Source organism: Leuciscus leuciscus (genome assembly GCF_965113295.1).
Source record: "Leuciscus leuciscus genome assembly, chromosome: 21".
Taxonomy (NCBI): domain Eukaryota; kingdom Metazoa; phylum Chordata; class Actinopteri; order Cypriniformes; family Leuciscidae; genus Leuciscus; species Leuciscus leuciscus.
The window spans coordinates 23,059,110-23,086,950 of record NC_138745.1 but is presented as its reverse complement, the minus strand read 5'-3'; the positions used below and the strand labels follow the sequence as shown (position 1 = coordinate 23,086,950).

Sequence of the window (27,841 nt, the reverse complement as noted above, 5' to 3'; positions counted from 1 at the left end):
CATCCTATCACCTCTCTAAACAAAACGAGTGCTGTAGGGTAAAAACTCTGTTTGCGGAACTATCGGGTACTGAGGGATGAGCAGAGGTTACGCGCTAAGTTTAGTCACTGTAAGTGCCCATTAGGGCCCTTGGAGTGATAGAAAGTGATAGAAAAGGAAATTAGGGCAGATGTTATTCTGGGGCGTTTGTTTTTCTTTGATGCTTTGTTCAAGTCAAGTACTGAGAGCAGCTGGATGGTTATGGATTTATGCACTGAGTTTATTTCACCTCACACAGCTGGGCAGGGCCAACTGTGAACATAACCACACTCTACGGGAAATTATTTTTTTTTGCATTATTTTGTTGTTGTTGTTGCTCACCCTAACTCACCCAGTCTCCATCTGCCTATAAGTGTACACAGTTTTTGTCATTTCATATTCATTAATTTTGTTAGTTTTACATTGACTGAACTAACCGAATTATAATATAATAATTTGAAATTAAATATAATTAAGTATAATTGAACGGTTTTGCATGATGACATCACTGTTTTCTTCAGAGCAGCTTTACAGATCAGCTGAACTAATTCCACTATTGACGAACACAGATATTGAACCGAAATTAATCAACATTGAACTGATTTCACCTGAATAACTTTAGTATTGTCTTTTTAGAGCTGCTTTACAACAGAATTTAATTCTGTTTGCATCATTGAATCATTATTGAATATCACTGTAAAGCTGGTTTGAAAAAAACCCTGTATTGTATAAAGCACTATTTAAATAAAGGTGACTTGATATAAAAATCATTTTAAAAATCAATTCATTTTAGTAGACTTCATTAAAAAAAAATGTGTCCATTTGACTCTAAAACATGCAGTAAATAGTAGAATTATCATATAATAATTTTTAATTAAATCTACTTATCTAATAAAATAAAATGTAAAAATAACATTGATTTATTTTAGTAGACCACAAGATAAACAAAAATTCCTTTCAATTTAAATTTTTACTTTTATTCCTTTAATTATTCTATTTTACTCTGACTGAAATATACAGTATATCATAAAATTATCTTAGAATCATTTGAAATTAAACAATTATATATATAAATTTTTTTTTTAAATGTAATTAGTTTTAGCAGACCACACTAACAAAATTTTGTACATTTTGAAAAAAGTATAAACATTTATCAAATCATATAAAAAATAAGCGGAAACTGGGAAAAAAGCATTAGAATGAGTATTCTAGAGTATTCTAAAGAATTAGCTACCTTTCATAAGCTGAACAGTGAACTCTTCATGCTTTAGAGACTTTAAGTCATTTTCCACATTTTAAAAATTGTTCAGGATATTGCTTTAGCGTAGCATGTTGTTATGGCAAAGACGAGTAACACATTCTGACCAGCACTGAAGATCATCTGCATTCACTTCACTACCTGTGCAGTTGTTATAGTATCTTGTGTATACACTGGACATATTTTTACACCGGTGTTGAGCTCTTTCAGTTGAAGCAGATCAATCCCAACATGCTGTAATTAGATCATTTCAATCAATTCTTTCTGCACTGTCTTATTTTCTTCTAAAACCATTTTACTTTATTAGGTTATCTTTGCCTCATCATATTTTAAGCATGTTTCAATTAAAATAGCTTAATTATTGTCAGTAAGCATCTTTGTCATTTCCATTATAAATTTTGCTGACAAGATTAACACTGTCTTTCTGTCTTTCTTTCTCTCTCTCTCTCTCTCTCTGTCTCTCTCATCTTTCCTCCATTTTAGCACTGCACAAAAAGCTGTTTTCTGTGACTGGAATCTTATAAATGTGCATCTGGAGGAAGCTGGCAACACCCTATAAAACTGCACCAGACTGCACCATTCTCTTTCTGACGGCTGTTTGTGGCGAAATTTGCTTGGGTGATGACAAAGCAACCCGTCTTTGATGGGTTAATTGACCGAATCACTTCCATAATTCCTGCGCAGAGCTTCAACAATGCGCATATAATTGATTGTTATTTTCCCACAGTAGCGACTTTGCTGCAGGGAGATATCAGCGTCCAGACAACAGCAACAAGCTTAAGAGAGAAGCTCTTCCATTAAAGAATTAGCCACTTTAGCTTAAAGCACTTCACGGAGGCCTGCCCGAATATGAGGAGGCATCTATGAGGGGTGGAAATGCATAACTGGATGTGGACTTAAAGCTCTCGCTGACTCCCTTTTTAACAGGCAGGGGGTGAACGCTGGTCGCTTTGTTCATCTGGAAAAACAACAGAATTAAAATTCTGCTAGGGATGGAGACAAAAGGCAAAAACATAATCCATGCTTGAGTGGCTCTCTCTGAAGATGACATGGACTGAAGAGAAACACAATTACCACGGTAACAGTAACGTCAGCTCAGCTGCACTGTCAAGGATGAGCTGACAAAGAGAGATATTTTTCTATGCTAAGGCCGAGGCAACAAAGCGGTCAATGTCGCCCTCTCCTACGCAACATAATGGACAGAATATCTCTGAATCAGTACCACGTCTTTACACATCACGGGAGAAAGAATGAGTGTACAGATCTTTCATAGAAGCAGGGATGCTTCGTAACACCTTGTCCTATTCGGTCCTTGCTGAAAACGAAACAACGCACTAAGCAACAAAATCGCAGCTAATGAGAACATATGTGATGTTTGTCCCTAAAAAGTGTTGTTATTTGGAAATTTAAGCCACACTTTAAAACGTATGAATGTCTTATTTTTAAAAACAAAATATAAAACCAAATGGCATTTATTTGATAGAAATATAGTGCACTTTTAAAGCAAATATTTTAAAAAATAAACATGTTTATTAGGTTTTCAAAAGTGAAATCACTCCAAATCAATCACAAATTAATCAGAAAAACTCTATCAGAATTTGTTTGCGGATCTTATGTGATATAATACAATGAAATGAATACATTTTAAGTGTGGCTAAGGTGGCCAAATATGGTCAAATATTTTGGGGGGCCATAGAGTGGTGGAGGGATGATGTCAAACTGCGGAAGACTAATTCGCCACTGGTTCCCTCAAGATTTTAGTATGGGGTTTTATAATGGGGTTTTTCAATTTATAAGTAAAATAAAGTCTGTGGTGAACATAACTTGACGATACTTTGATGTTTTGTTCTACAATGTAAATTGCACACATTCACACCCAAAACTGTCTTATCTAGTTACTTATAAGAAACATACAGTACGTTTAAAAAACAAACAAAAAAAACCAAACATAATTCAAAATAAACATTTTTGGTATGGGTGTGTGTAATTTATCTTATAGAACAAAACGTCAAAGTATAGTCAAGTTATGTTTACCACAGGCTTTCATAAATTGAAAAACCCCATTATTAAACCCCATAATCTTGAGGGAACTAGGGGCGAATTGGTCTTCTGGGTTTTGACGTCATCCCTGCACCACTCTATTATGTGAAGCTGGATTTTAGACCAATAAGATTTCACTGTGGACGGGACTACCCAGCACAATACAGCAAAAATAGAAGCCAAGCCTACATCAAAACTGTTGACAGCCATGACTATCATGGAAAAGATTATCAAGTGACACAATGCAAGACCAAACTCTAGACTCCACATGGAAAATACTGGTACTCACCTCTCTCACAGGAGCGACCTAGATAGCCCGTCCCTGAGCAGTCACACACATATCGGTTCCAGCCCTCTCTGCAGGTGCCGCTGTTAAGGCAGGGGTTGCTTAGACACTGTTTGGGAGGTTCCTTAGAGCAGGATGGCTTCACCCCGATTGCCCTCTGGGCCTCCGCTATCCGCCGGATGTCCTTGCTCTGGCCGTCCATGAACAGATCTCGTACGCAGCCCACATAGCCGTAGTTAAGGAGAGCGGTCCACACCTCCGTGGGGAAGATCAGACCGGCACGGTCCTCTGGCAGGCCGCCCAGGTAGAGTATGTCATCCAAGTCCAGGATCTCACTCTCACCGGGAGCGTTGTAGGGAGTACGGATCGAGTTGACGGAAATGGTGCCTGTCACGAAACCACAAGGAGCAAATTTAATTTCGTTAACTTGATGTTTAGATGCCATTTCAGCAACTTCTAAAAAGTTTGATTCAGTTTTAATGAGAAATTATATATGCAAATTATGGACTATGCAAATGAAACTCTTTAAGGCTATTGAAATTATCCTTCATTCTTTCCTCTGTAAATAAAAGCCCCTTTGCTTTCAGAGCACACAATGTAGACGAAACACTCAGTTTCAGTCTCCTCAAAGTAAATCTGAAATGATGTAGCTACTGTATATTCATGTTTAAGCTTGGAAATGTGAAGGATGATTCCAGAGCAACACTTTGTCACCATTTGTCAGAACAGCGCCTTTAGCATTGATTTGTCAGTTTTGCATTTGTAGGTATGTGTCGAGTATAAAATCGCTCTGCGGATGATCAAATCAGCTTGATGTAGATGTCAATAGCAAAAGTATGAGTTATGAACAAGATTGGTGCTAAAAAAAAAGGAAGCCTGGGACAAAATGTGGGCCCTTGTCACAATGATAAGTCTTTTGCATAATTTCTTGTTAAGGTAGATGCACTTTTTTCATGTATTCAAGTTACTGGAATAGATAGATTATTTACATAAAATTCTAAATAATTGTACGTATATTACTCCCATTTGATGTATAATATAATAAATATAATATAATATAATATAATATAATATAATATAATATAATATAATATAATATAATATAATATAATATAAAATAATATAGGGAATCGGTAAGTAATAAAGCTCTCTGAACAGTACAGAACTTTTACTGGATGTAATGTATATAGTAATAATTTACATTTTACATACTGTTGGAAATCGGGATTAAATCCATTTGTGCGTGTATGACATCACTTTGTAGGCTAAAACGCAGAAGCAAGTTAGCATTTTAGCACTTCCATCGTCCTGAAGTCAATGGGGTTTTTGAATGGGGTTTAGGTTAAATGGCTGAAATAAGGTCTGTGGTGAACACAAGCTCAAGTGTGTTAATGAGCCCCTCTTAATAAGAATTTTCAAGCTGAAGTGTGGTAAAATACATGAAGACTGGTTTTTTATAGGCTTTATAGACAGACACATTGGGAGTGACTCTTGAAGGACCAGCATCACATCCTCTCATACCACTGAATGAAAGAATTCATCTTCCAGAATCTGGCAGAACGTTTTAGAAGTTCATTTTTAGTCCATCTCCTACCCTGAAGTCCGTTTTGCAGAGATGGACTAAAAATGAATTCCCAAAACTTACTGTTCCCAACCTTTCTGCTAAGAAATGAATTGTAAGCATCCAGACTGCGATAGGCTTTTGTTCGCACTCTCTATTCAGGCAAACGTTTAATGTTCTGTGTAAAAGTTCACGCATCAAAGTCTTATTTAAAGGGTCCGGTAGTTCCAATCATCGTTTATTTTCAGTTTTTGGAAATACCTTAACTGTTGCCTTTTCGCTAGACTTAAAAGGTACGTGCTTGTTTTTATACGAGATTTAAAAATGGCGCCACCGGAAATGCTTCAGGACCAGACATGCGCAGTAGCATTCGAACGAGTTTGTTATTGTTTACGTCCTTGAAATGGTCTATACAAAGACAAAGATTCAAAAAGCAGTCTCCATAGCAACAGCAGACAATGTACCAGATTCACTGGATAGTCATCACTATCAAAAGGGCATATAACAGAATAAACGCTCAGCCCTATTCATATCTAATTGATTGGTTGTGACTGATTCAGTTCTAACAAATTATTTGTGAACCCTTTCAAAGCATGATTCTGTCCGCCCTCCTGTTTTATGGTTTATGTCTAAACACCACTTTTACAACAGTGGTTAATATAAAGAGCGAAAACACAGTGCTCTCGGGTGAGGCGAGCCTTTCATTCACTCTCATAATGTTAAAACACTTTCACGAGTTCTATAATCACCCTCATTGTTTTCCTGGCGACTCCTACAAACAGGCATTTATACGTAGGCTGCAATTCAGAATTTTCCTTCTCATTTTCCACCACTGTGCACTGCCATTATTCACGCCTTGAAGGCAGTTACAAAAGAAAAGCCATTACTGGCAAGATAGGAGAGAACAGGCAGGGATTAACGCAAAGCGCTGGCCACTGCTGAATCCTGTTTATTAGTGTCCAACACTCAGTCCAAACTCAATAAAAGGCAGCTTAGAATTAAAGATGCCGCCCTTTCAGTGCCAAAACCTTCTTTCTTTAGTGACAAAAATGCAGCTTCTGTTATAAAGGCATAATTTGTGTGACTATAATCGAGGGGTCAGCTGGAGGTGGTACTGTAGGCATGCAACATGTTAAAGGAATATTTTACCCAAAAAAGAAAATTCTGTCATCAACTACTTATCCTCATGTCATCCCAAACCTGTATTACGTTTTATTTTCTTCTGCGTAACACACACTCATGTTTTATGGGGAATTTCCATAGACATGATGATTTTTTTACTGTACAAACTGTACATTCTATCCCCTAACCCTAAACCTACCCATCACAGAAAACTTTCTGCATTTTTACATTTTCAAAATCACTTAGTATGACTTGTAAGCTGTTTTAAGGGTTCTACACGATCCCAGCCGAGGAATAAGGGTCTTATTTAGGTAAGATTACGTCATGTGTGGCGAATCACAGTGCTAGTGCAAGACGAGCATTTGCGGTCAAAAAGTATATAAATGTTTATTTTTTAGAAAATGACAGATCGTTTTGCTAGATAAGACCCTTATTCCTCGGCTGGGATCGTGTAGAGACCTTTGAAGCTGCATTGAAACTGCAATTTGGACCTTCAAACCATTGTACCCCATTAAAGGTTGTATCAGGGATTTCAGCCCCCCCCCCCCCAAAAAATGTATCACATTCATCTAATCTTTCCTAACGATCCGCTAGCTGCCCGCCCCATAAGCATGCCGTCCAAAAAACGCGTCTCTGTAGGCAGCCTAGGCTCTGAGATCTGCACACAAAAACAATTGGTTTCACCAACCACACAAAACCAAAACAAATAGTGTTCCAACCAATCACCGACAGGGGGAGGGTGTTGTGAGGTTTTGAGCCAACTACTTCTTCAGCTCCGACTTCGCGTGCAGCCGTGCACGAGCACAAAACCTCACAACACCCTCCCCCTGTCGGTGATTGGTTGGAACACTATTTGTTTTGGTTTTGTGTGGTTGGTGAAACCAATTGTTTTTGTGTGCAGATCTCAGAGCCTAGGCTGCCTACAGAGACGCGTTTTTGACGGCATGCTTATGGGGCGGGCAACTAGCGGATCGTTGGGAAAGATTAGATGAATGTGATCTTTTTTGGGGGGGGGGGGGCCTGAAATCACTGATATAACCTTTAAAGTATGGAGAAAAATCCAGGAATGTTTTCCTCAAAAACTTTCATTTCTTTTCGACTGAAGAAAGACATGAACATCTTGGTTGACGTGGGGGTGAGTAAATTATCAGGAAATTTTAATTCTGAAGTGAACTTGTCCTTTAAGTCAGTCTGCACATGCTAACTTGGACTTTAAATTCCTCAAGAAATCTAAACAAACATTGGCTGAAAATGTATGGATTTTCCTTATAAATCATCTGTGAATAGATCACAGAAACAAAGCAGGGGCTTCAGTGAGTATGTGTATATAAATGTGCGCCAAGCTCCAATAAAGGATGTATTTGTTCTCAGATCTGTGATTTATTTTCATCATTAATGGCTATTGTGGGAATTGAATGAATGGCTGCTGTAACGTTCTGCTATGCTTTCCGGTCTGTGATGTAGAGCTCTGGGCCTGAGCTTAGATTTGCGTCACATACCTCGAGAGGGAGAAAAATTCTCTTTGAGATTAAATGTGATTCCATAGACTGATTACGCCCTCTTGTATCTGACTCATTATTCACAGGCACACCCAAAGAAAAGGGAGAAATATTAAACGGCTAGACATGGTGGCACAGTAAATTATAATTATGCTCCATGTAACTCATTCTCTGCCAAGTGTTTATGGAAAAAATAGTGCTTTCCGTTCTATTCCGCTTGATACATTACTGCAGAGATGCCACTTGTAACATGCTAACAGTGCTGGTAAATAAGAATTTCATTTTCCTCTAAGCCTGTAATAAGTCTGTATGGATTTGATGAGGCATAGCGGCACTATTTCTCCTCCTCTCGCACTCACCCCATCCACACACCCCCGCCCCCCACCACACACCCACCACACACACACACATTATCTTGTCCTGTGTTGCGCACTTGGCGAATGTACCCCTAAACAGCAGCCAAACATCTCCCCCGGGTCATCAGTAATGAGCATTCTCCATCATCTCGACTTCCATTCACTCTGCTCAGTGATTACATAGCACGGCCTAATGCTGGGCCCGGCATTACTTTTTGTACACACGCACAAATACATACACACACACACACACACACACACACATTAGTGGAGTAGAGTGGATTTCTGGAAAAAAAAAGGAGTCCCATTTGTTTTTTTAGTCCAATGTAAATTCATGTTCTAGTTTCATTTGATGTTTACGTGGTTTTTGCTTGAAATGTTATGGAATGGCATTTACCTTACATTACCAACAAACAATAAATTCTATAATTGTTTGTATGCATTATATTAGCATTCTATTTATTAGTGGCATGCTTGAAGTCAAATATCTTATTCAGCAGTACAAAAGGCACAAAAATAGCTTCAAAAAATAATTATGAATTCTATATATATTTGTTAGACTGAACTAAAATTACAATGCATTGGTGAGTAACATTAAACTAAGACTATATTATACATATTTCCATATTTTGCTATATATCAATGTTTTAAAATTTCCAGGCAATATCATATTTAGCATTATTCTTCATAAGGGTTGTTTGAAAAAATAAATAAATAATTTATAATACAAGAAATATGTGACCCTGGGCCACAAAAGTGAGTTGTATACGTCATCTAAAAAACTGAATAAAAGCTTTCCATTGATGTATGGTTTGTTAGGATAGGACAATATTTGGCCGAGATACAACTATTTGAAAATCTGGAATCTGAGGGTGCAAAAAAAATTTAAACATTGAGAAAATCGCCTTTAAAATTGTCCATTTATGTTCGCAATTTTGATTTCAAATTAATGCTGCTCTTATCAATTCTCTATTCATAAAAAAATCCTGAAAAAAAATGTATCACACTTTCCACAAAAATATGAAGCAGCGCAACTGTTCTCAACATTGATAATAATAATTAAGCACCAAATCACCATATTAGAATGACTTGTGAAAAATTATGTGACACTGAAGACAGAAGATTATGACACTGAAAATCCAGCTTTGTTTTCACTGGAATAAATATCGTACACAAAATATATAAAAATCAATTGAAATCACAATATTACTGTATTTACTGTAGTTTGATTAAATTAATGAAGCCTTGGTGAGCATAAGAACTGATAACATGTGTCAAAAACACTATTCAAACAGCAGTGTATAAATTAAATAGAGTTGTCCAAAAATAAGCTCTGCATTTAGTTTTGACACAATTCTGGTTTCAGTCCTGCCCCCACATCCAAATATTTGAATACAGATACAATAATTTGTTATCGCAACAGATACAGAAAGAAATCATGTATTCAATGCAAACCCATACCATTTATTTACTTTTTAAAAAACCAAATCACATTACAATCTCATTAAGTTTGTGATATTTTTTTATTTTAAATTACTTCAAAAATTTATTCATGTAGCTTGTTACTGGTAACTGATGTTTAGCTATTATTAAGCTATTATTACTAATAGTCACCTTTTTGGACCATTAGTCAACAAATCTTCTGTAAACACTGCAGGTCTCATGTCTGGGAAAGGCACAGAAGTGCAGCTTTCATTTAACTAAGCGTAATGGTCACTGAAACCACACTCATAGATCATCACTTCCAGTTCATTTCAATTCAAAAGTGACCGAAAGTGGTGATTTCTGAGTGGGTGTGTTTCCTTTGTACTCAGCCTGTCCATTTCCACCATTTTGACCCATTCATTCAGGCCAATTTGTGGCCTGGCTGACTGCTGGACAGTGTCACTTTAGAAAAATAAGTGGTTTATCCACTACACTTGATCTCATATTTCCGAATCTCTGTATTGTTGACTATTCACTCATCCTAGATTTTTTGTGGAGGCACAAAAACGGCCCTGACACACATATATACGTGTACATATGTACATTCTCATTAATAGATGCATAAGCAAAGCCACAAATGTACATGTTTGCATACATGCACGCAAAAACACCAGCATGCCCACACACGCGCGCACCCTGAACCAGGACGGCTGCCCATATATGATCAAAAGGTTTGCGTAGGCAGCCAATTCACGCAGGCGGGAGAGTGACACAGCTTATTCTGCAGGCCTGAAATGCAAGGCCCCATCTGTCAATGGCGTTTCAGATTCCCATGAAATGCCACAAAGAGAAAAGGTGTATTCTCTCTTTCTCTCTTTTAAAATGTGCCTGAACTCACAATGACGGCTAGTGGATTGTGCGACGATAAAGCAAGGAGAATAAGATCAAACCGAGCTCCGTGATTGAAAACGATGATTTGATGAAAAATACAATTTAAAACCGTGGAAAAAAAGACTCTCTTAACGAAACCGTATCCAATCCCAATTGAATACTGTATTGGCATGAAACAAAAATAACACCCTTGCTTTAGAAATGTGATTTCATAATTGCTTCAAAAGCTATTTAATTTTCTCCTTATAACTTTCACCATTTAATCTCACAGTATATGTCAGAACTAATGCAGGCTACTGGCATTTCTATATCCGGAAAGAGAAGATGAGAGATTCGCAATAACCACGGATCAATAGAGCCTTTTCTCACTTTTTCACCGAAACGAGAAAACGAACGAGTACCAAAGGCCGTTCTTTTGAATCCAGGCAAACAGCATTGACGTGAGAGAAAAAGGGGGAGAGTGGGAGAGTTAGGGATGAATGTCTTTGCTTGGCAGAGCTTGCTCTCTCCTTTGGGAAACCAAATCTGGTTTCCATGGCAACTCCGGTAGAGAAGACAGAGCTCGAAAGGAGGAGGAAGACAGGAAAGACTGCGGGTCCTGTTCATATTCAAATGCCTGCCTGACAGTGCGCTCCGGAAGGCACGGTTACGGCTATGTTCACGCGAGCGTGAGAGAACACTGCTGTCTCGGTTATGTCAATATTTTCGTAGGCCTTGAATACCAGCCAACATCTAACCATACATTGAATACATCAAAAATGCATCAGCACAATGAAGGAACAGGTGTAAGATTAAGACAGAGAGCCTGATCTACCTGATCTTCCGTCCCTCTGGAAGTCCACGTGGTACCATTCTCCGTCATTGACTTTTTTGTTGACGGCACGGGTTTTGGTGGTGCCCGAGCCCATGTCGAGCAGAAGGTATAGGTGGCCGTCCAGCATCTCTATGGCGAAGAAATCCACCTTCAAGGTTTTGGGGCTCTTGGGGTCTTTCTGCTGCTGCGGTTTGGGTTTTCCGTGGCTGAAGAGGAGCAGGCCGTTGGGCTCAGTGGTGCGGAAGTCGAAGGAGATGGAACCGGCTTTTTTGGCAGTCCACTTGTCAAGGGTAATGAATGACTCTGGTGTCTCGAAGGTGACAGGATCTAGGGTAGCCACATTTTCACATTTGAAGGCCACCACACCGCTCACCTTCATTTTGGGGTCGCCTAGCTTGGCCAGTCGAGATAGCTCGAGCCTTACATCATTGTTCTTGTACACAACCTTTATGTGAAAAGAGAAGAAAAACAGATTTCCAGTGAGAAAAAACTCACATTCGACTTTTTATCACATTATGTTACTGTGTATTACAACAAGAGCTGGGGGCAGAAATCATGTTAATAGTCTTAAACTCTGTTCCACTATTAATAAAGTCCACAAGAAGCACAGACACCCTAGCAATGTCTCTGATCGGAGCTGCTGGTACATATAATTTGTTAGTATTATTTTAATGAATTAAATATACATGCAATATTTAGATTTATAATAAAATAAAGATTTTTTTTTTAATAGATTTAAAGCAAATAAATGTCACTTCAGTTCTAAAACATTTTTGTGGAGGCTAAACCTCTGTCAAGCATTTGTCAAAGAAACTTTGACATTCACACTTTCAGTGTCTTGAAATGAAAAGTACATATCCTTTTACTATATTTCCTTTGTAATACAGAGGGTATGTAATCATTCAAGCTTCCCGGTGTCATTTTACTATTCAATCTAAATAGCATTAAATCGCAGAGCATTTTCTGCCCTCCCAGAATGTGGGGCACAACACTTTCTCTCTATCCTCTACAAGGCCGAAACCCGATGAAATAAACCCGAGCACCAGACTGTGAAGTGTTCACTATAACCCTCTTTTAATTCAGTTTCGATTTCATTTGAGCCCTTGCCAGGAAGAAGATAATGGTATGCGGATGCAATAAAAGCTTATTGACAATGCTTCAGAAATGCCTATCACAGGCAGGCACAAGAGCCTTTCCAGCCATTAACGTGCCACAGGAGTGAACCCCCCTCCTCCTTCCCGCTTCATAAACTCACACGGGAGGAAAAACTCTAGCGATCTGTGATAAAACACTGCACAACATGGCCGCCGGAGAAGAGCGCATTACAGATGAGAGGTTAGGGGCAGGGACAGCAGGTGGAGGACGACACATCTGTCTGTGCCACCTGATCTGAACCATCAGGAGCCTGGAAAGCACTGACCAAATGCCCCTGAGAGGTGGGACGCATTAAAACTAATGCACTAATGATGAATGGGCTTCTTGTGCACCCAGCTCTAAATGCCTGAATAAATCAACCTCGGCATAAATAACTACTTGCGCACGGTAACAAACACACACCTAAAGGTCCTCAATGTACCTCACACACACTCATAATGCACATCTTGCATAAAAATATTAAATATGACCTTTGCAAAGCAAAATAATGACAAAATAAAATGTTAAAAGGACCCCTGTACAGCCTACGCATAGTTGTTCTTTTAATGCCAGTAAAGCTTGTGAATGAACCAAGATGATCCATTCAGAATCCTCTTAATATGAATTCTCGTTCATGAGTTCAAAGCACTAGAGTGTTTAATAACACAGGTCAATGACCTCAGGCCTGCTGCTAATCTTTGGAATGATAGCACTAAAGCACAGACAAGAGACACCAAACGCCTACACGTGGCAGCAAACCACAGCTTACACGAGTCTGCACTTTCATGTTTTGACATTGATTGATTGCTTGTGGATTGGTTTTGAAATGAAGGCTGAAGGCTGGAGGCGGAAAGTGTAGAGTTTGCACTGTTTCTATGCTCAGTGCATCCACATATTTGACTAAATCTCACCTTTTGTCATCTTTAGGCCTCTTGTAAGAGTTTGTGAGCATTGAAAGTGTTACATTTGCATAAAGAAAGGCACTAGTATTACTGTATATATGATGTCTCTGTCTAAAACCATGATTTATATTTAAACTACTGGTTCTCAAAAACTGGATGCAGGACTGTTCTCAGAGTTGCGGACAGCCAGCAAAATCAATGCTAAATCCAAATAATAAAATAAAATAAATAATTAAAAAATGTTTAAAAAAATGCAAATGATAAAACTTTAATATATTATTTTTTATTTTATTTTTTAAACAGATAATTATTGTCATGCTGTTTTTTAATTAACAATAAAACACTGAACTAGAGCTACATTCAATCATTTAAGGCGAGACACTACAGGTGAATAGGGTAAAAATTTTAACTAGCAGATATCACCATGAAACTTTCCCAGTTGATTACCTACATTAAGATGAGAAAAAAATGTATTACAAGTTTTCTGTAATTTAATGTTTAAATATGCAAATTAGGCTATATCTAATTAAATATGCACTAATTTGAATATATTTAAAAAAACGAAATCTGAGTATTGGATAAAGCCAGGTTAAAAATTATTTTTTCATTGTGTTCACATATTAGATGGGGAAAAAAATACAGAGGGATTTATGGATATCTACTTTTGTTTTCCTATAAATCAGAATATACTGTCAATAGCCTTAAAAAAATGATTTTCGCCATGTTTTTTGGAATAAAATGTTATGTATATCAGGCTAGGAATAATATATTTACAAATCCCTCTGTAAATGTCTTCATAATATAACTAGGTACAAGACTGGAAAGTGTGGTGTATATAGGTGCTACTGAACTCGAGATTTCGAACTTGGAGTATGAGAGAAAAGTCAATTTGAGAAAACGGGCTTTAAAGATTTATCATCAGCCAATGAGATTGCGCATTCAGCCTTTTTACTTTCACGATTGGTTGCTGATAAAAAGGAAATGACCATATTTGGATCCGACAGCATTGTACAGGAGAGAGAGAGAGAGCTATCCAGCCGTGCCTGTGATGAAAGAGAGCAGACAGAGATCGCGAATCGGCGGGATGATTTACAACGACAACTTTGGTTGAATTTATGAGAAATCTACTGACGCAAACAGACAAAGTGTAGTAAAATAAAGACCTAAATGTGTATTTCGGACTTTTTTTCACCACAGTCTGAAAGAAGACATGCTATTGAAGACAAATAGCCAAAAATCTCAAAATTGACCAGTAAAAAAAAACCGATGTTTTTGCCTGCCGTGTCTCGCCTTAAAATGCTAAATGACTTTAGGTATTACAACATTAGAATGTACAGTATAAAAAAAAAAAAGAATATTTATTTTGAGATTTGCGAAAGGATACTGTTTTACAGTGTTATTAAATGATTAGTGTTTTAAAAGATTTAAGAGAGTGTTTGATGGCATTGGCAGCAAAGGTAATCTTAAAGGGATGGTTCGGAGTAATTTCAACCTAGGGTCCTTTGCACCATGACCTCGAGCCAAACACAAGCTTTTTTTTCCCCTGGTCGAACATTATTAAAGTTAGAGCTTATTTAGAGATATCAGCCGAATGGCTTAGTGCAGGCGCTAATGAATCCAAGGTTGTATCTGGTAAATTACCCCACTAATAATGCCCGGAATGGTACCACACTTCTACAGTAGTACAAATAGGTTCTGTACTCATAAAACGAGGCATTGGAAAGTTTGTAAGTACATCAGGAGTTTATTTAAATAACACTTGCCTGATGGCTCATGCTACCGCTAACCCGGACGTCGAGGTCACTTCCGTGATTTGGGAAAAGCCCATAAAAGTCCTTTGCAAAACTCACAAGTGTGCGGGATCTCACGCTTAACGTTTTTTGGTAAATCCAATTTATTTTAAATTTTTTTCAAGGTGTTGAAAACTTAGTGTTAACTAATAATTGTTGCAAACTGGTACTACCAACAAAATATTATTGCATTCCTGGAACTGGGCGTCATTACACTACATCCTTATGCATCGCTTTCTGCCAGGATTTTACGGGCTTTTCCCAAATCACGGAAGTGACCTTGACTTCCGGGTTAGCGGTACAAACTTTCCAATGCCTTGTTTTATGAGAACAGAACCTATTTGTATTACTGTAGAAGTTTGGTACCATTCCGGGCATTATTAGTGGGGTAATTTATGAGATACAACCTAGGTTCCATTAGCGCCTGCACTAAGCCATTCGGCTGATATCTCTAAATAAGCTCTAGCTTTAATTATGTTCGACCAGGGGGAAAAAAGCTTCTGGGGGGGTGTTTGGCAAGAGGTCATGGTGCAAAGGACCCTATGTTGAAATTAATCCGAACCATCCCTTTAATGGAAATAATAGAAATTAGCATGCAAAGAAATATTTTATTTTAAATCAAACTAATCTATTAATAAAAAAAATTACTATGAAATAAAATGTAAAAACGATGTTAATTTATTCTATTCAGTCTATGTCATGATAATAATTCTGCAGGTTGCATGACATCTATGGAAGCCATGAACAAAACTATGCACGGTTAAAAAAAAGAAAAAAGGACATTTGATTGTTCTGTGTTGGGTCACGTGGTGACCATAGTAAAACCACTGACCTAGGCTGTGTAAGATTAGACATGATAAATAGACTTACAAGGTAAATGCCAGTGAGCAATGGCAACTAATTGTGGGTCTAGAGGTTAATGAATGAATCACCAAGAGCTATAGCACCTTAAGTTCAACCAATACCATCATTGTCTCCGTTTCATAAATCAATCACAATCAACTCAATTTAACTGCTCTTCACTAACGTACTGAAGTTAGCTAAATATGCATAGTTTTTCTATATATAAAACAAAATGGCTGGCATTTTATTTCTGTTCATAACACCAAACACATCTGACTTCCTGGCAGTCAGAACAGCTCTTTACTTCACCAGCTGGCGTATCAGAGGACATCCCATTCCACAGGGATGCGAGTCTAACATGGAGGATGGAAGCTGATGGATGAGACAACATGTTCTCCACAGTTTTCCTCTCAGGAGTTTTACGATCACAGTCAAGAGCATGTGAGGTAGTGGACTGTTGATCTGTCGCACATATCTATCTATCAAATATTGCTGGGAACTGAGTGATTCTAATGTATTTCATTAGGCTGGCTTTTAATTTCAATATGAACTTAAATGTATTATTTACTTATTTATCCAATTTGTCGCACTCTTGTTTATTTGTTAGTTCTGTCACTGTTGACGATCTGTGACCCATTTTCAAATTAACAGTCTTCAGATGTGAGGAAACCTCATCAGCAATGTTAATTAGAGAATGCATTTCAACTCTGTTGCTGTGTTTCGGCTCCCGAGTCCATGGCGACTGATAAATAATTCCTTCAGTTGTTGGTGTACGTGACGCGTTATGTGTTTACACAGGTCAGAGACATAAGCACAATGCTGACGTCCATAAAATATATAAAAAGTAACTAATACAAATGATAAAAACAGCAGACATTTATGTGAATGCTGTATTGACGTATACAGTTTGCTATACTGCTTGTTCCGAGTAATTAACTCATTCATTGAAAGGGGTGTGTTCAAAATAATAGCAGTGTGGAGTTTAATTAGATAATTCCATCATTCTATAAAAAAAGGGGTCATTAACTGTCCTTTATTAAGGAAAAAGGGAAGCAAATGTTTCAAACATTTTTATAAAATACATTTCCTTCTGAATTACTAAGAAAATGGGCTATTCCAAACATCCCAGCAAGCAATAACCGTCATTTCACAGTCTCGGTTAACTATAGATCCGATATAGTCCAGCTATAAGTAACCCACTTCTAGCCCAAATAACCTTGGTTACATGTCGTTTTTGCCAAAATAACTTGTATGATATTCCATCATGTAAGCAAAGTCCACAGTGATTACAAGGTGTTTGCCTTAATTTCTTTTACATTTTTTATGCGTAGCCTGTGCGTCTATTCTTGGACTATGGTTAGACATATATTACATTTTTATTGGCAGCCCAAATTTTGCCTTGTTTTAGCCTAGACGTCAGGGCAGTGTTTTGACGGCTATTAGATGGCTATGTTAGATCGAAGCTAAACTAACAGCAAGAAGCCCCCGTAAAGCACCATTGTTGGAATTTTTTTTTTTTTTTTGCCAAGGAACACATTGATTGGCCCAAAGAGAAATGGCGTAACATTCTGTGGACTGATGAGAATAAAATTGTTCTTTTCGGGTCTAGTGGTCATCGACAGTACGTCAGGCGACCCCCGGGTGCCGAATTCAAGCCACAGCACACTGTGAAGACAGTGAAGCATGGTGGCGCAAAGATTATGGTATGAGGATGTTTTTCATGCTATGGTGTTGGACCTATTTATGTCAAACTAGGGATCATTGATCAGTTTGAATACATTTAAATACTTGAAAAGATTGGTGCCCTATACTATACCGAAGAGGAAATGCCCCTGAAATGGGTCTTTCAACAAGACAACGACCCCAAAGACACTAATAAGCGAGCAACATCTTGGTTTCCTTGGTTGCCTGCTTAAATCCCTGACCTCAACTACATTGGAAACTTGTAGGGTGACATTAAAAATGCTGTTTCTGAAGCAAACCCTAACATTTCACAGGAACTGTGGAATGTACAGTAGTTTGTTCATCCTAAGCTGGTTGCCTCGATGCAACGCAGATGCGCAGCAGTTATCAAAAGCAATGGTCATGCAACTAAATATTAGTTCAGTAATTTGTTGGTTGTTCAAAAGCTTTTGTATTGACTCTTTCTGAAATGTAACATGTCTCATGTAATCGTTCAGTGTCGTTCAGTGTTTCAACTCAGGAAACGTTTTAATGTTCATGCATGATTTTTTTGTGCTTGTATTAATTATTGTATAATTTGTATTAAAGTGGAAGCAAAGAATTGCGCTGCCACTTGAACTGAGGCACTACACAGATCTGTAACTTCACATTTAAGAGCGTAAAATTTAAATTTTGTGATAAAATTGACAGAATTTGAAAGCTGATACTTTGTTTCTTATCAGAAGTAACAAAGCACAACGCTCTTTGTGATTACTGGATGGGAGGCGCTACGAAAAAATGTTGGTGTAGGGAGAACGCAGACCTGGCAACCCTGGTTTGAACTACGGGTGATACATAGGGTCAAATAGAGCCTGCTGTAACATTGCTATTTTTTGTTTATGCATTGTTGTATGATGTTATGGTTGCATTAACTTCGACAGCCTTAAATTCAACACAACAGACATTTTCTTCACACATATGTGTCAGTCTGACACATTTTTCTGCTCTCTTTTCATTGCCTGGATATAATTGGCCCTGATCATCATCTGTTTTTAAACAATCGGTCAATACAGATTATTCCCTAACACACACACACACAACTGTTCAAATGTTTTGGAGAAGTTAGCTGCAAGGACGCATCTCTCTTTTTTCATTCAATATAAATGAAACTAGTGCAATATACCCCAATTCAGCATATTCTGAATACATTTTTGTGGATTAAATGCAAGGTCATATCTTTCTATCATTCAAAATGTAAATGAATAAATGTAATATAGTATCAATTGAAGGTATTTAAATTACTGGGAGACTTCTGGGTCAAAAGACCTTTTTTAAAGTAGCAATTTTCAGGGCGCTTACCTCTTTCAGGCAGCCCATAAAGTTGTTGCTAACGGGGGATCCGGGCAGATCCGCAGTGCTGGGACTACCCCCGACATAGAAAAAGTCGTCCGAGCCTAGCATGGTGTAGTCCTCTTGTGTATATCCAGTGGTGGTCAGAATTCCATCCACGGATATTGTAACCTAGACAACAAAGCACAGGGAAAGGACACGCTATACTCACATATAACTTGAATGCTGTTACAGGGCTTTGGTCCCCCTCTTAAGGATTTGGATGCTTGGTTTTGTTTTGTTTTTGTCTTTAATGCTTCTTATTTATGTATTTATTTATTGCTTTTCTCTTTTTATTGATTTAATGTGAACCCATTTTCATGTCTGTTTCAGGAAATTCTTATTTATTTATTTATTATTTGATTTTTTTTTTTTTTTTTTTTGTCCTTCTAGATTTATGTTTTTGATGTTAAATTCTAGTATGCCTTAGGTGAGCTGAGGAATTCTGCGGCACATTAGCCCATGATCAATGTTAGTGGTGCCACTAATAGAGCACAAAAAAATAAATCAGCAGACACAAAAATGGTGTTAGTAGTATGTGTGTTTCTGAGAGTTAGTATCGCTTGAATCCAGTGCGTGTGAGTAGTTTCAGCAGTTTTCAATGTATTTATATGAGGTAAAAACAAAGAACACGGCGTGCTAAGAGGTTAGAAATGAAAGCACAGGCAATTAGAGGCACATCTCTCACAGATTTGGTTGAATGGATGCATGCTTCATTATCCCTCCCTCTCCACATGCAAACAATGGTTGGTTAGAGAGAATAATTCTTCTCACAGATTAGATTGCACAGGAATGAGTACAGAGAGAAGGGGAGGGAGAAGTACACAAATACGACGAAGCTCATGAGACCAATCACAGCAGAGGTGTCTGCATGCATAAGCGTGTTCACATGAAGAAAGCAAGCAAAAACTACAACAGACGAGATGACTGGCCACCCATGCCAGCCTTAAATGTACTGATGAAACAGAGGTGTTAGTACACGGGGTGGCCAGGATGCACACCATGCTGAACAACAGGCCTCAAAGCTAGCTGGACCAATGAAAAGGCTCAGAGCCAGCCAGCCGAGACCGATCGGTGAGCAAAACCTTATGCAAAAGAACCCAAAGAAGGAAAAGATGCAAGATAACCTAACAAAAAAACGATAAAGATGGGCGGGACAGAAAGAGCTGAGGAAACCGAACTAATGAGAAGAAAAAAGAAATGGGGAATTTGGGCAGGGCAGGGGAAGTAAGCGTAAAGAGTACCAACCGCATTTTCCCCCTTTTTTTGTTTAGTATTGATGTCTACGATTCAAAAAAAGGAAAATAGACACACGGCAAACCCAAACTAAGAAACAATTAGAATGATATCTACCGAACAATGTAGTTTGTTTACCATAGCGTGTCCAATGCCTGAGTGCTTTGTGGAAAAGGGGGGAGAAAGGAAATTAAAAAACTGTGAACAGAACACCGTTCCTCAATCAAAAAAGATGGTCTCTTGCCAAGGTTAGTACATCAGCGTTGCACGTTAGTAAGAGGTAACAGGTTAGTAAATGACACATTCCATGGATGAAAGGTTAGTTTCTTTTCCCAAAAGCAGGTTAGTAAACATTTAAAAAGGGCAAAAGAAGAGAAGGAAAGGAGAAGCAGACGAGATCTGCACCGTGGAGTTCCTCTGGGACACATCTAGTCTACTCTGTTCCAGACACGGTCTCTTCCTATTCCTGGCGCTCCGCTAACTTTACTGGTGACAGAACACACCACTGAGCTTTTTATGTTTACTGCCTGTCCTATCCAACTTCGTGCCACACATCTCGGATCTTATCCGAGTCTTGACACTTCAAAGGTGTTCTGCGTTGGCAGGTGATGCACTCATGTAATGTAGTGAGAGGTGGCGCTATCAAATGGTGACAGTAATATATGGATGCCGTAGTGTCTGAGGTTGAATTTAAATATTAGTCAAGGGGAACAGTGTTAAGGGTACGCTCACTCATGTCTAAAAGCTGAATTAATGGCTGGTACATGAAAACTTCAATATCGGGAGCGTCTTTTTTACATTGACTCTTCTCTATGCAACATAAATTAAGCTTATTTAAAATTCTATAAGTGCATCAAAAGCCTAGAACTTTCTCTGTAGTAGTGGACTTTTAGTAGCAACTTTCAAACACATTATATGGAAACCTAAACTATTTAAAATGGATGCATGTCTTGGTTAAAGTGTTTACGGTTAAATCTATTCCGAGGGTTAGTTTGATGCTACTAATCTGAATCTGAATGTATCCAATCTCGAACTCTGCCTTTTCTGCGCGGTTACCTGACGAAGGTTCCTGGTAACCTTCACATCATGCCAGGCATTGTCATTAAATTTCCCATTGACGGGCTCCACCAGGGCCTCGAAGGCCCCAGAGCCCAGGTTGATGACCAGCGAGACGGCACCATTCTTCAGCGCCAGGTTGACGTAGTCTGCAGACTTTCCGGTGTGGAGCATCAGTCCATTGCGCTGCAGGGTCTTGAAGGAGAGGGTAATCTCATCGCTACTGCTCTGGATGGGGTTCGGGGACAGGTCGTAACAGAAATACTCTGAACCCTTGAAGGTGGCCACATACTCTTCCCTCTCTGTAAGAACATGGAGAAACAAAGCATGTAAGCCAGGAGCAGACCAGCGTTTTGCATTAAAAGAGGTTGTTCAGATGCATTAATATAAAAGTTTGATTGGAAAGATGAGCAAACATAGGTCAGTGACAGGTCAGTGACATGATGCGTTTTTGCAGGATTGATCAAACCTGTTATGATAGGGAAATAAAAAATGTATATTTTGGGGGATGGGGGATGGGGGATGGGGTTGGGGGGGGGGGGGAATAAAGTAACAAAAATGATTCAGTGTATTTTTTTTATTAAAACCTTATTTTAAATTAAAAAACTAAACTAGTTTGTCATAATCCTTTATTACTTTTTCTTAGAGAGAAAAAAACTAACATTGAAAACCTGTCCACCAAATCAACAGTAATGTGGTCCAACCAACATGCAAGAAAAAAGGAAATGACATCATAGAGATGACCCCTGCAGACCATCATGACTGTGTGTCTAGATCAAGTCTCTTAAAATATCAGATATCTTTGAACTTTTTATTACAAGGCAAGGTTAGTTCAGATTGTAAAATGCCATGCGGTGTGACTACACAAAACCTTGATATTCATGACATTTACAATAATAATGAAATAAAAATACATCTTAGACTGAAAAAACATTTAAAAAAAATGTTGATACCCACACACATATTTAAGATTTATGCAAAATGCTAATACATTTTATTCTGTTGCACCACATGGCATTTTTAGAGTCATTCAAATTAAACCTTTTATTGACTTTTATTTATTTATTTATTTTTTAAACCACATACAAACATTAATACCAAGCACATATGTGTTAAAGTGTTTCTTTGTTGTGGATGCATTTATATGTAATTGGCCCTCCATCACATAATAATACAGAGCACATCACTTACCGTCCATCTGCTGGCTCCCATGCTTACTAGACACAAGACTTGCTATTTTCAAATTACCTACCTGTACAAAGCCAAAAGCCAGTCAAAAGTCATACTAAAGGGGTCAAACGTTGTAGAAACTCAACACAGTCAATCTGAGAGTGATTGGTTGCTGTCAGTATGCCCGCACACACACACACCTGAGATTGAGGTCAGAGCCATCTTGCTCATAAATGAGAACCAAGGTCCTTGATAATGGTGACCATAAATAAAGCAGCCACACATATCAGGGCATAATTACCAAATCAGTCAGCGAGACCCATTACTGTAAGCATGCTGGCACAGAACCCAGGCACGCACACTCTCACTCCTCTTCCCATTTGCGCAAACAGCTCCGACTGTCACACAGATCTGAGAGTATTTTGGGAACTTGGTTAAAATATTAACTGAAGAGGCGCCCATTAATAAAGTGTGAAGTCCTATCTCCACATTTACCTTCTTACCGGTAAATACAATTATATTATTACAGAGCAGAGCTGAGTCTACTTCTCATCAGGAATATTAATGACTTTAACAGGCAATTTACAGCAACACTGAACCAAATTACCATAAATCCAGGAATCTGCAACACAATTAACCTAGCACACCATAAGACCAGCTCATTTGCTCTGGAATTATCTGGAATATTCTTAAGATAAACCCTGGAGATATCAACAAGGCTCATTTACTCCATCTTTTTCTCCATCCTTCATCACCCTTCCTGTGTCCACTGCGAGTTAAATAAGCTTTTTGCCTCAGCTGATGAGGTGTGTGTGTGTGTGTGTGTGTGTGTGTGTGTGTGTGTGTGTGTGTGTGTGTGTGTGTGTGTGTGTGTGTGTGTGTGTGTGTGTGTGTGTGTGTTTGTGCACAAAGAGCCAAAGGGTGGTGCTGTATCTGGCTCTCTTCCACCTCCTCTATATACCACTGAGTCAGCTATAATGTGACTCAGTGCAGGAAGGCGCCCACAGAGTCGCACCAGCAAAACAGGCTTTTGCATCAACACACACACAGTGGGCCTTGCACACAACATTTCACACAGGTATATATATTGGATGCCCAGAATAACTACAAAATGGCCTTCAAAACCCAATTCTGATGCCAGTAACAGAGTGTGTTATGAGTCTTTCGTCTCAATTCGTCTCCGTTGTGACTCTGCTGTCCAGTCTCCCATCAGATGTGTTCTCTGCAAAAACTCTTACAGGAAATAAAATCTTCATCTTCAAGAGCAAATAACCAGGAAGGCTTGATTAAATGCAGCATTAAAACATATGCCATCATAAATATGCATACATCATACATAACATCATACGTATTTTCTGTTTCTGTTTTAAGCCATATACCTGTTGTTATCATTCATTTTTGACAGTGTCTATTTACGCCAACCAACCTCTAACTGCCACTGCTCATTCAATTTACCCTTATAAAACTGCAAATTACTTCCATTTTGCACGACTCACACTTAATGCAAACAAGATGCTATTTGTCGCCATTTACACTTGGTAGAACCTACTTCTATTTACATACTGTACCTATTTTCCTCTATAGTCCATACACATGGTAGTCATTCATGCTCCACCATTTCTCTAACTTACAGGATTAAACAGAATGTTTTTGATACTGTGCCTTTAAGACAATATGTATGGGATGTCAGCTACGATTGGTTAGACTTTTTGCATCTGAAATGAGCAAGATCGCTTGCATGTTTGCTGTCAGGTCCAAAATAATTGCCACTGCCTCATCTTTGAATAACGGCCTTTTTGTAAAGCTTGCTTTTACATACGCCAAACAATCCACGCCCAAATGAGCCATAATTTATTTTTTTTCTTTGAAGGCTCATAGTACAATCTATGACATCAAATGCGGTTTAAATTGTCTATCAACCTGCCGACATAGCATTTTAAGATACATGCCATTTGTGATGGCTGATTCCTTTTGGAATAATTCTGCTTTCTCTGTTAACACAAACAGTGAATTTATGATGTACACAAACAAAGATGTTGCCGATATCATTGCCTCAGCCCCAATCTTCTATTTTAGCACTACTAATTTGGTGTGGCTGCCTTCCACCGTATTTTGAAGCAGCAGCACACTTCTGATGTTTATACATTTAGAAAATTGTCAATTTTCCTATTCAGTCAGTGTTAAAGTGTCCCTATTATGCTTTTTCAAATATTACCTTTCGTACAGAATCAGAATCTTCGAACAAACCATTTTCAGACTCTTTGAGGAAAGAGGTGATGAGCGATGTAAACTATGAGAAAATAGATTTTTGGATTCATATCAACCATGGGTGTCATACTCAGTTCCTGGAGGTCCAAAGTCCTACAGAGTTTAGTTCCAACCCTGCCCCAAACAGACATACCTGTAGCAGAGGGTCTGTATCTCTTACCATTGGAGAAAGCGTAACAGCTAACTTGGATCACGTGACGCATCTCAGCATATCGTGTAATGGCAGTGACATCAGTGCTTGCAGTTCAAAGTTTTATGACAGTTCGTCACAGCTTACGTTAATCAGTTTCTTGTGGATTATTAGGATTATTCTTGTGGGCCCCTCAAGGATACTTGAATGAATCAAAAGTTCACAAGAACACAGTTTATTTGAATTAGAAATCTTTTCTAACATTATAATTGTCTATACTGCCTCTTTTGATCAATTTAATGTGTTCTTGCTGAATAAAAGTATTCAGTTCTTTAAAAAAAAACGTACTCCAAACTCTGCACAGTATAGTGCACCTTTTGTATAATTATTGTGTAGGGTCTCCACATGATATCCATAGTAAATTCTACGTACAAAAATCAGTTGAGAACTACTCAACTGCTATAGCTCCTGTTAGCACTTGTGGAGTGATTCCTGGTACGCTGCTGACTGAGCAATTATCTCTTCATCAGCTTAAATTTAGACAGGAACGTTGGGGGCAGCATGTCTGTGGGCTTGTTACCTCAAAGCTGCTACAGGCGACAGCCTGTGAATGCTGAACACAGTCACTCAACCATTGAGAACTCCCATGCTACAGGAAGACAAGCTGTAGTATGTTTTACTGTATGATTTCCCTCTCACCATGACACCGTTGAAAAAAAGAGCTTTATGATAGCTGCAATTTGATGCTTCCCCAATAACGGGGATAAAAAAAAAAGCAGTGTCAACTTTAATTATCTGTATTGTGCTGAATGTGATAAACGCAATATGACAGACTTGGTCTAATTAGCAGAACTGCAGGGGTGGTAATACATTAATACGTTGTTCTATTCAACAACAGACATTTCATAAACTCATTTTGACATGGCCATATCTTTTTCCATAATCGTTATTTTGATATTTAAAATGTGATATTTAAGAATAAGAACACAATAAAATATTAATTTTGTAATTAAATCTCCTTTAACAATTATACGACGGCACAATCTCCAAGGGCCTCAGCAGCAACAAAGCCAATAATGCTACACAAAACAGTCAACATTAATAATTGACGCCGTACATAAAACTAATTAATTTGGGCCTTTTAATATCTCCTTATAAAACTACACCACTAAATGACATCACTAAATGACACCAAAATGAAAATTAATTACATTCACAGGAGTTTCTCTGACAGAATAGGCTGATCTCAGTGAACGTTTGGTGTCAGACTGAACAGGGACTAAGCGCCAGATAAACTGTCAAAGCTGTCTACATTGATTTTTCATAAGGTGAAGTTCGCTCACAGTTATGTAAGAAAAAAGTAAAGCTATTTCAACAGTAGCTCATGGACTATGAATTTGTAATCTGTAGAGAAATACTGCACTGTCATTGACTTAAGTATAAATAATACACCTGTCAACCTTGTACCTCAGTGTACCAGCTAGCTTGTGCATTAATTCCTCTCTTTGTGTTTTAGCCAAACGCCCTTTATAGGCTCTCTAGAGATATGTTATGGCGAATCACATATAGCTTCACCACCATGGCCCCATTCACGCTGTAGGGAATACAAGAGCGGAGATAAACGACAGTGGGGCTGAAAAGGAGACTGAGGCTCTGGGCACAGATAAATCTAGTGGGAGGAAACACTTCTTCAAGCTTGTCCACTAGATCAAGATTACTTGCAAACCCATTCAAGTAATAGCTTAGCCACTTGTATCTGTGCCTGCTTGAGAATCTGCTTGAGAGGGGGGTGGGGGTAACAGCATGCCGTTACACACATGCTATTGGTGTTTTATTTAATAATGATGTCTAAATAAACCACAGTATAAAATCAGGCATCTCAACACAACATTCCCCATTAATGAAATTGAATAGTGACCACCACTGTCTGCTCAAAATTCTATTTCACTCTATGGGAAATATAAGCTTCTGCCATTCTGCTAAATATCTTTTTTTTTCTTCCATGCAAGAAATAAAGTCAAACGGGGTTTGGAACGTCGTGATCATGAATATATTTTTGGGTGAACTATCCCGTTAAGTCATTTTTGAAACACTTCTGTTTTGACCTGCATAAAACAAACATGATCTTTTTTTAATTTGATTTTTTAATAAAAATCTTGTTGCTTTGTCAGAGAAGTGAGGAAACTCCCTTCAAAGCTCTAGGAAATATTAAAATAGCAAGACATTCTGGGGAGAAGCAGAAGCAATTAAGTAAGCTCATATTACATGCATGTGCATTCACACATTTATTTCTCTCTCTTCCATAACACATCCACCCTTTCTATCATTTATCACCAGCCTTCACTTCGCGCCTCCATTTTTCACACCTTTCTTCCCTGAGCCTCCAGCTTTATAATTCCGAGCAAAATATTGTCCTCCATTCTAGTGTATAGTAGAGCAGTACATCCCCAAACAATTTGCACTCATGTGTGTGTGTGTGTGTGTGTGTGTGTGTGTGTGTGTGTGTGTGTGTGTGTGTGTGTGTGTGTGTGTGTGTGTGTGTGTGTGTGTGTGCGTGTGTGTGTGTGTGTATGTGTAGACACTCACCTTGTGTGTAGACTGTAGCAGAATTAAATATAATCCACTGACATTGACTCAATGTGGCATGAGGTATACATTAGGTATACAGTTCTGCGTAAAAGTTTACATACTCTAAATTGATTAAAAACCTGGACACCAAATCAGCATATAGAGTGGTGCAGGTATGACATCACTTTGTAGAGGCCAAAACACGGAAAGGAGTTAGCATTTTAGCACTTCCAGTTCCATCATCCTGAATTCAATGGGTTTTTTTTATTTTTTTTTATGGGATTTTGGTTAAATGGCTGAAATAAGGTCTGTGGTATCTCAAGACAGTCTTATTTCTACGAAATAAAATACATCAGTGTTACACCACCAGATTTTTTGAAGCTGTTATGTGTTAAAGGCGGTTGCTAACAAGTGGCTAAATGG

At 38.2% G+C, this 27,841-nt stretch overlaps 1 protein-coding gene across 14 annotated transcripts in view; it reads right to left on the bottom strand.

Annotated features, from left to right (window-relative positions):
• Positions 1-27,841, bottom strand: part of nrxn1a (neurexin 1a) — a 180,328-nt gene that overhangs the window by 86,595 nt on the left and 65,892 nt on the right. For 10 of the 14 annotated variants that reach the window (XM_082151709.1, XM_082151718.1, XM_082151711.1 and 7 more), the window contains 5 exons: positions 21,283-21,584; positions 20,365-20,388; positions 18,961-19,122; positions 11,271-11,715; positions 3,606-3,989 (listed from right to left, as the gene is read on the bottom strand). In XM_082151709.1, coding sequence (XP_082007835.1) covers positions 3,606-3,989; positions 11,271-11,715; positions 18,961-19,122; positions 20,365-20,388; positions 21,283-21,584 — 1,317 coding nt within the window. The remainder of the gene's footprint in view (positions 1-3,605; positions 3,990-11,270; positions 11,716-18,960; positions 19,123-20,364; positions 20,389-21,282; positions 21,585-27,841) is intronic. The other 4 variants (XM_082151723.1, XM_082151725.1, XM_082151713.1 and 1 more) reach the window with 1 other exon arrangement.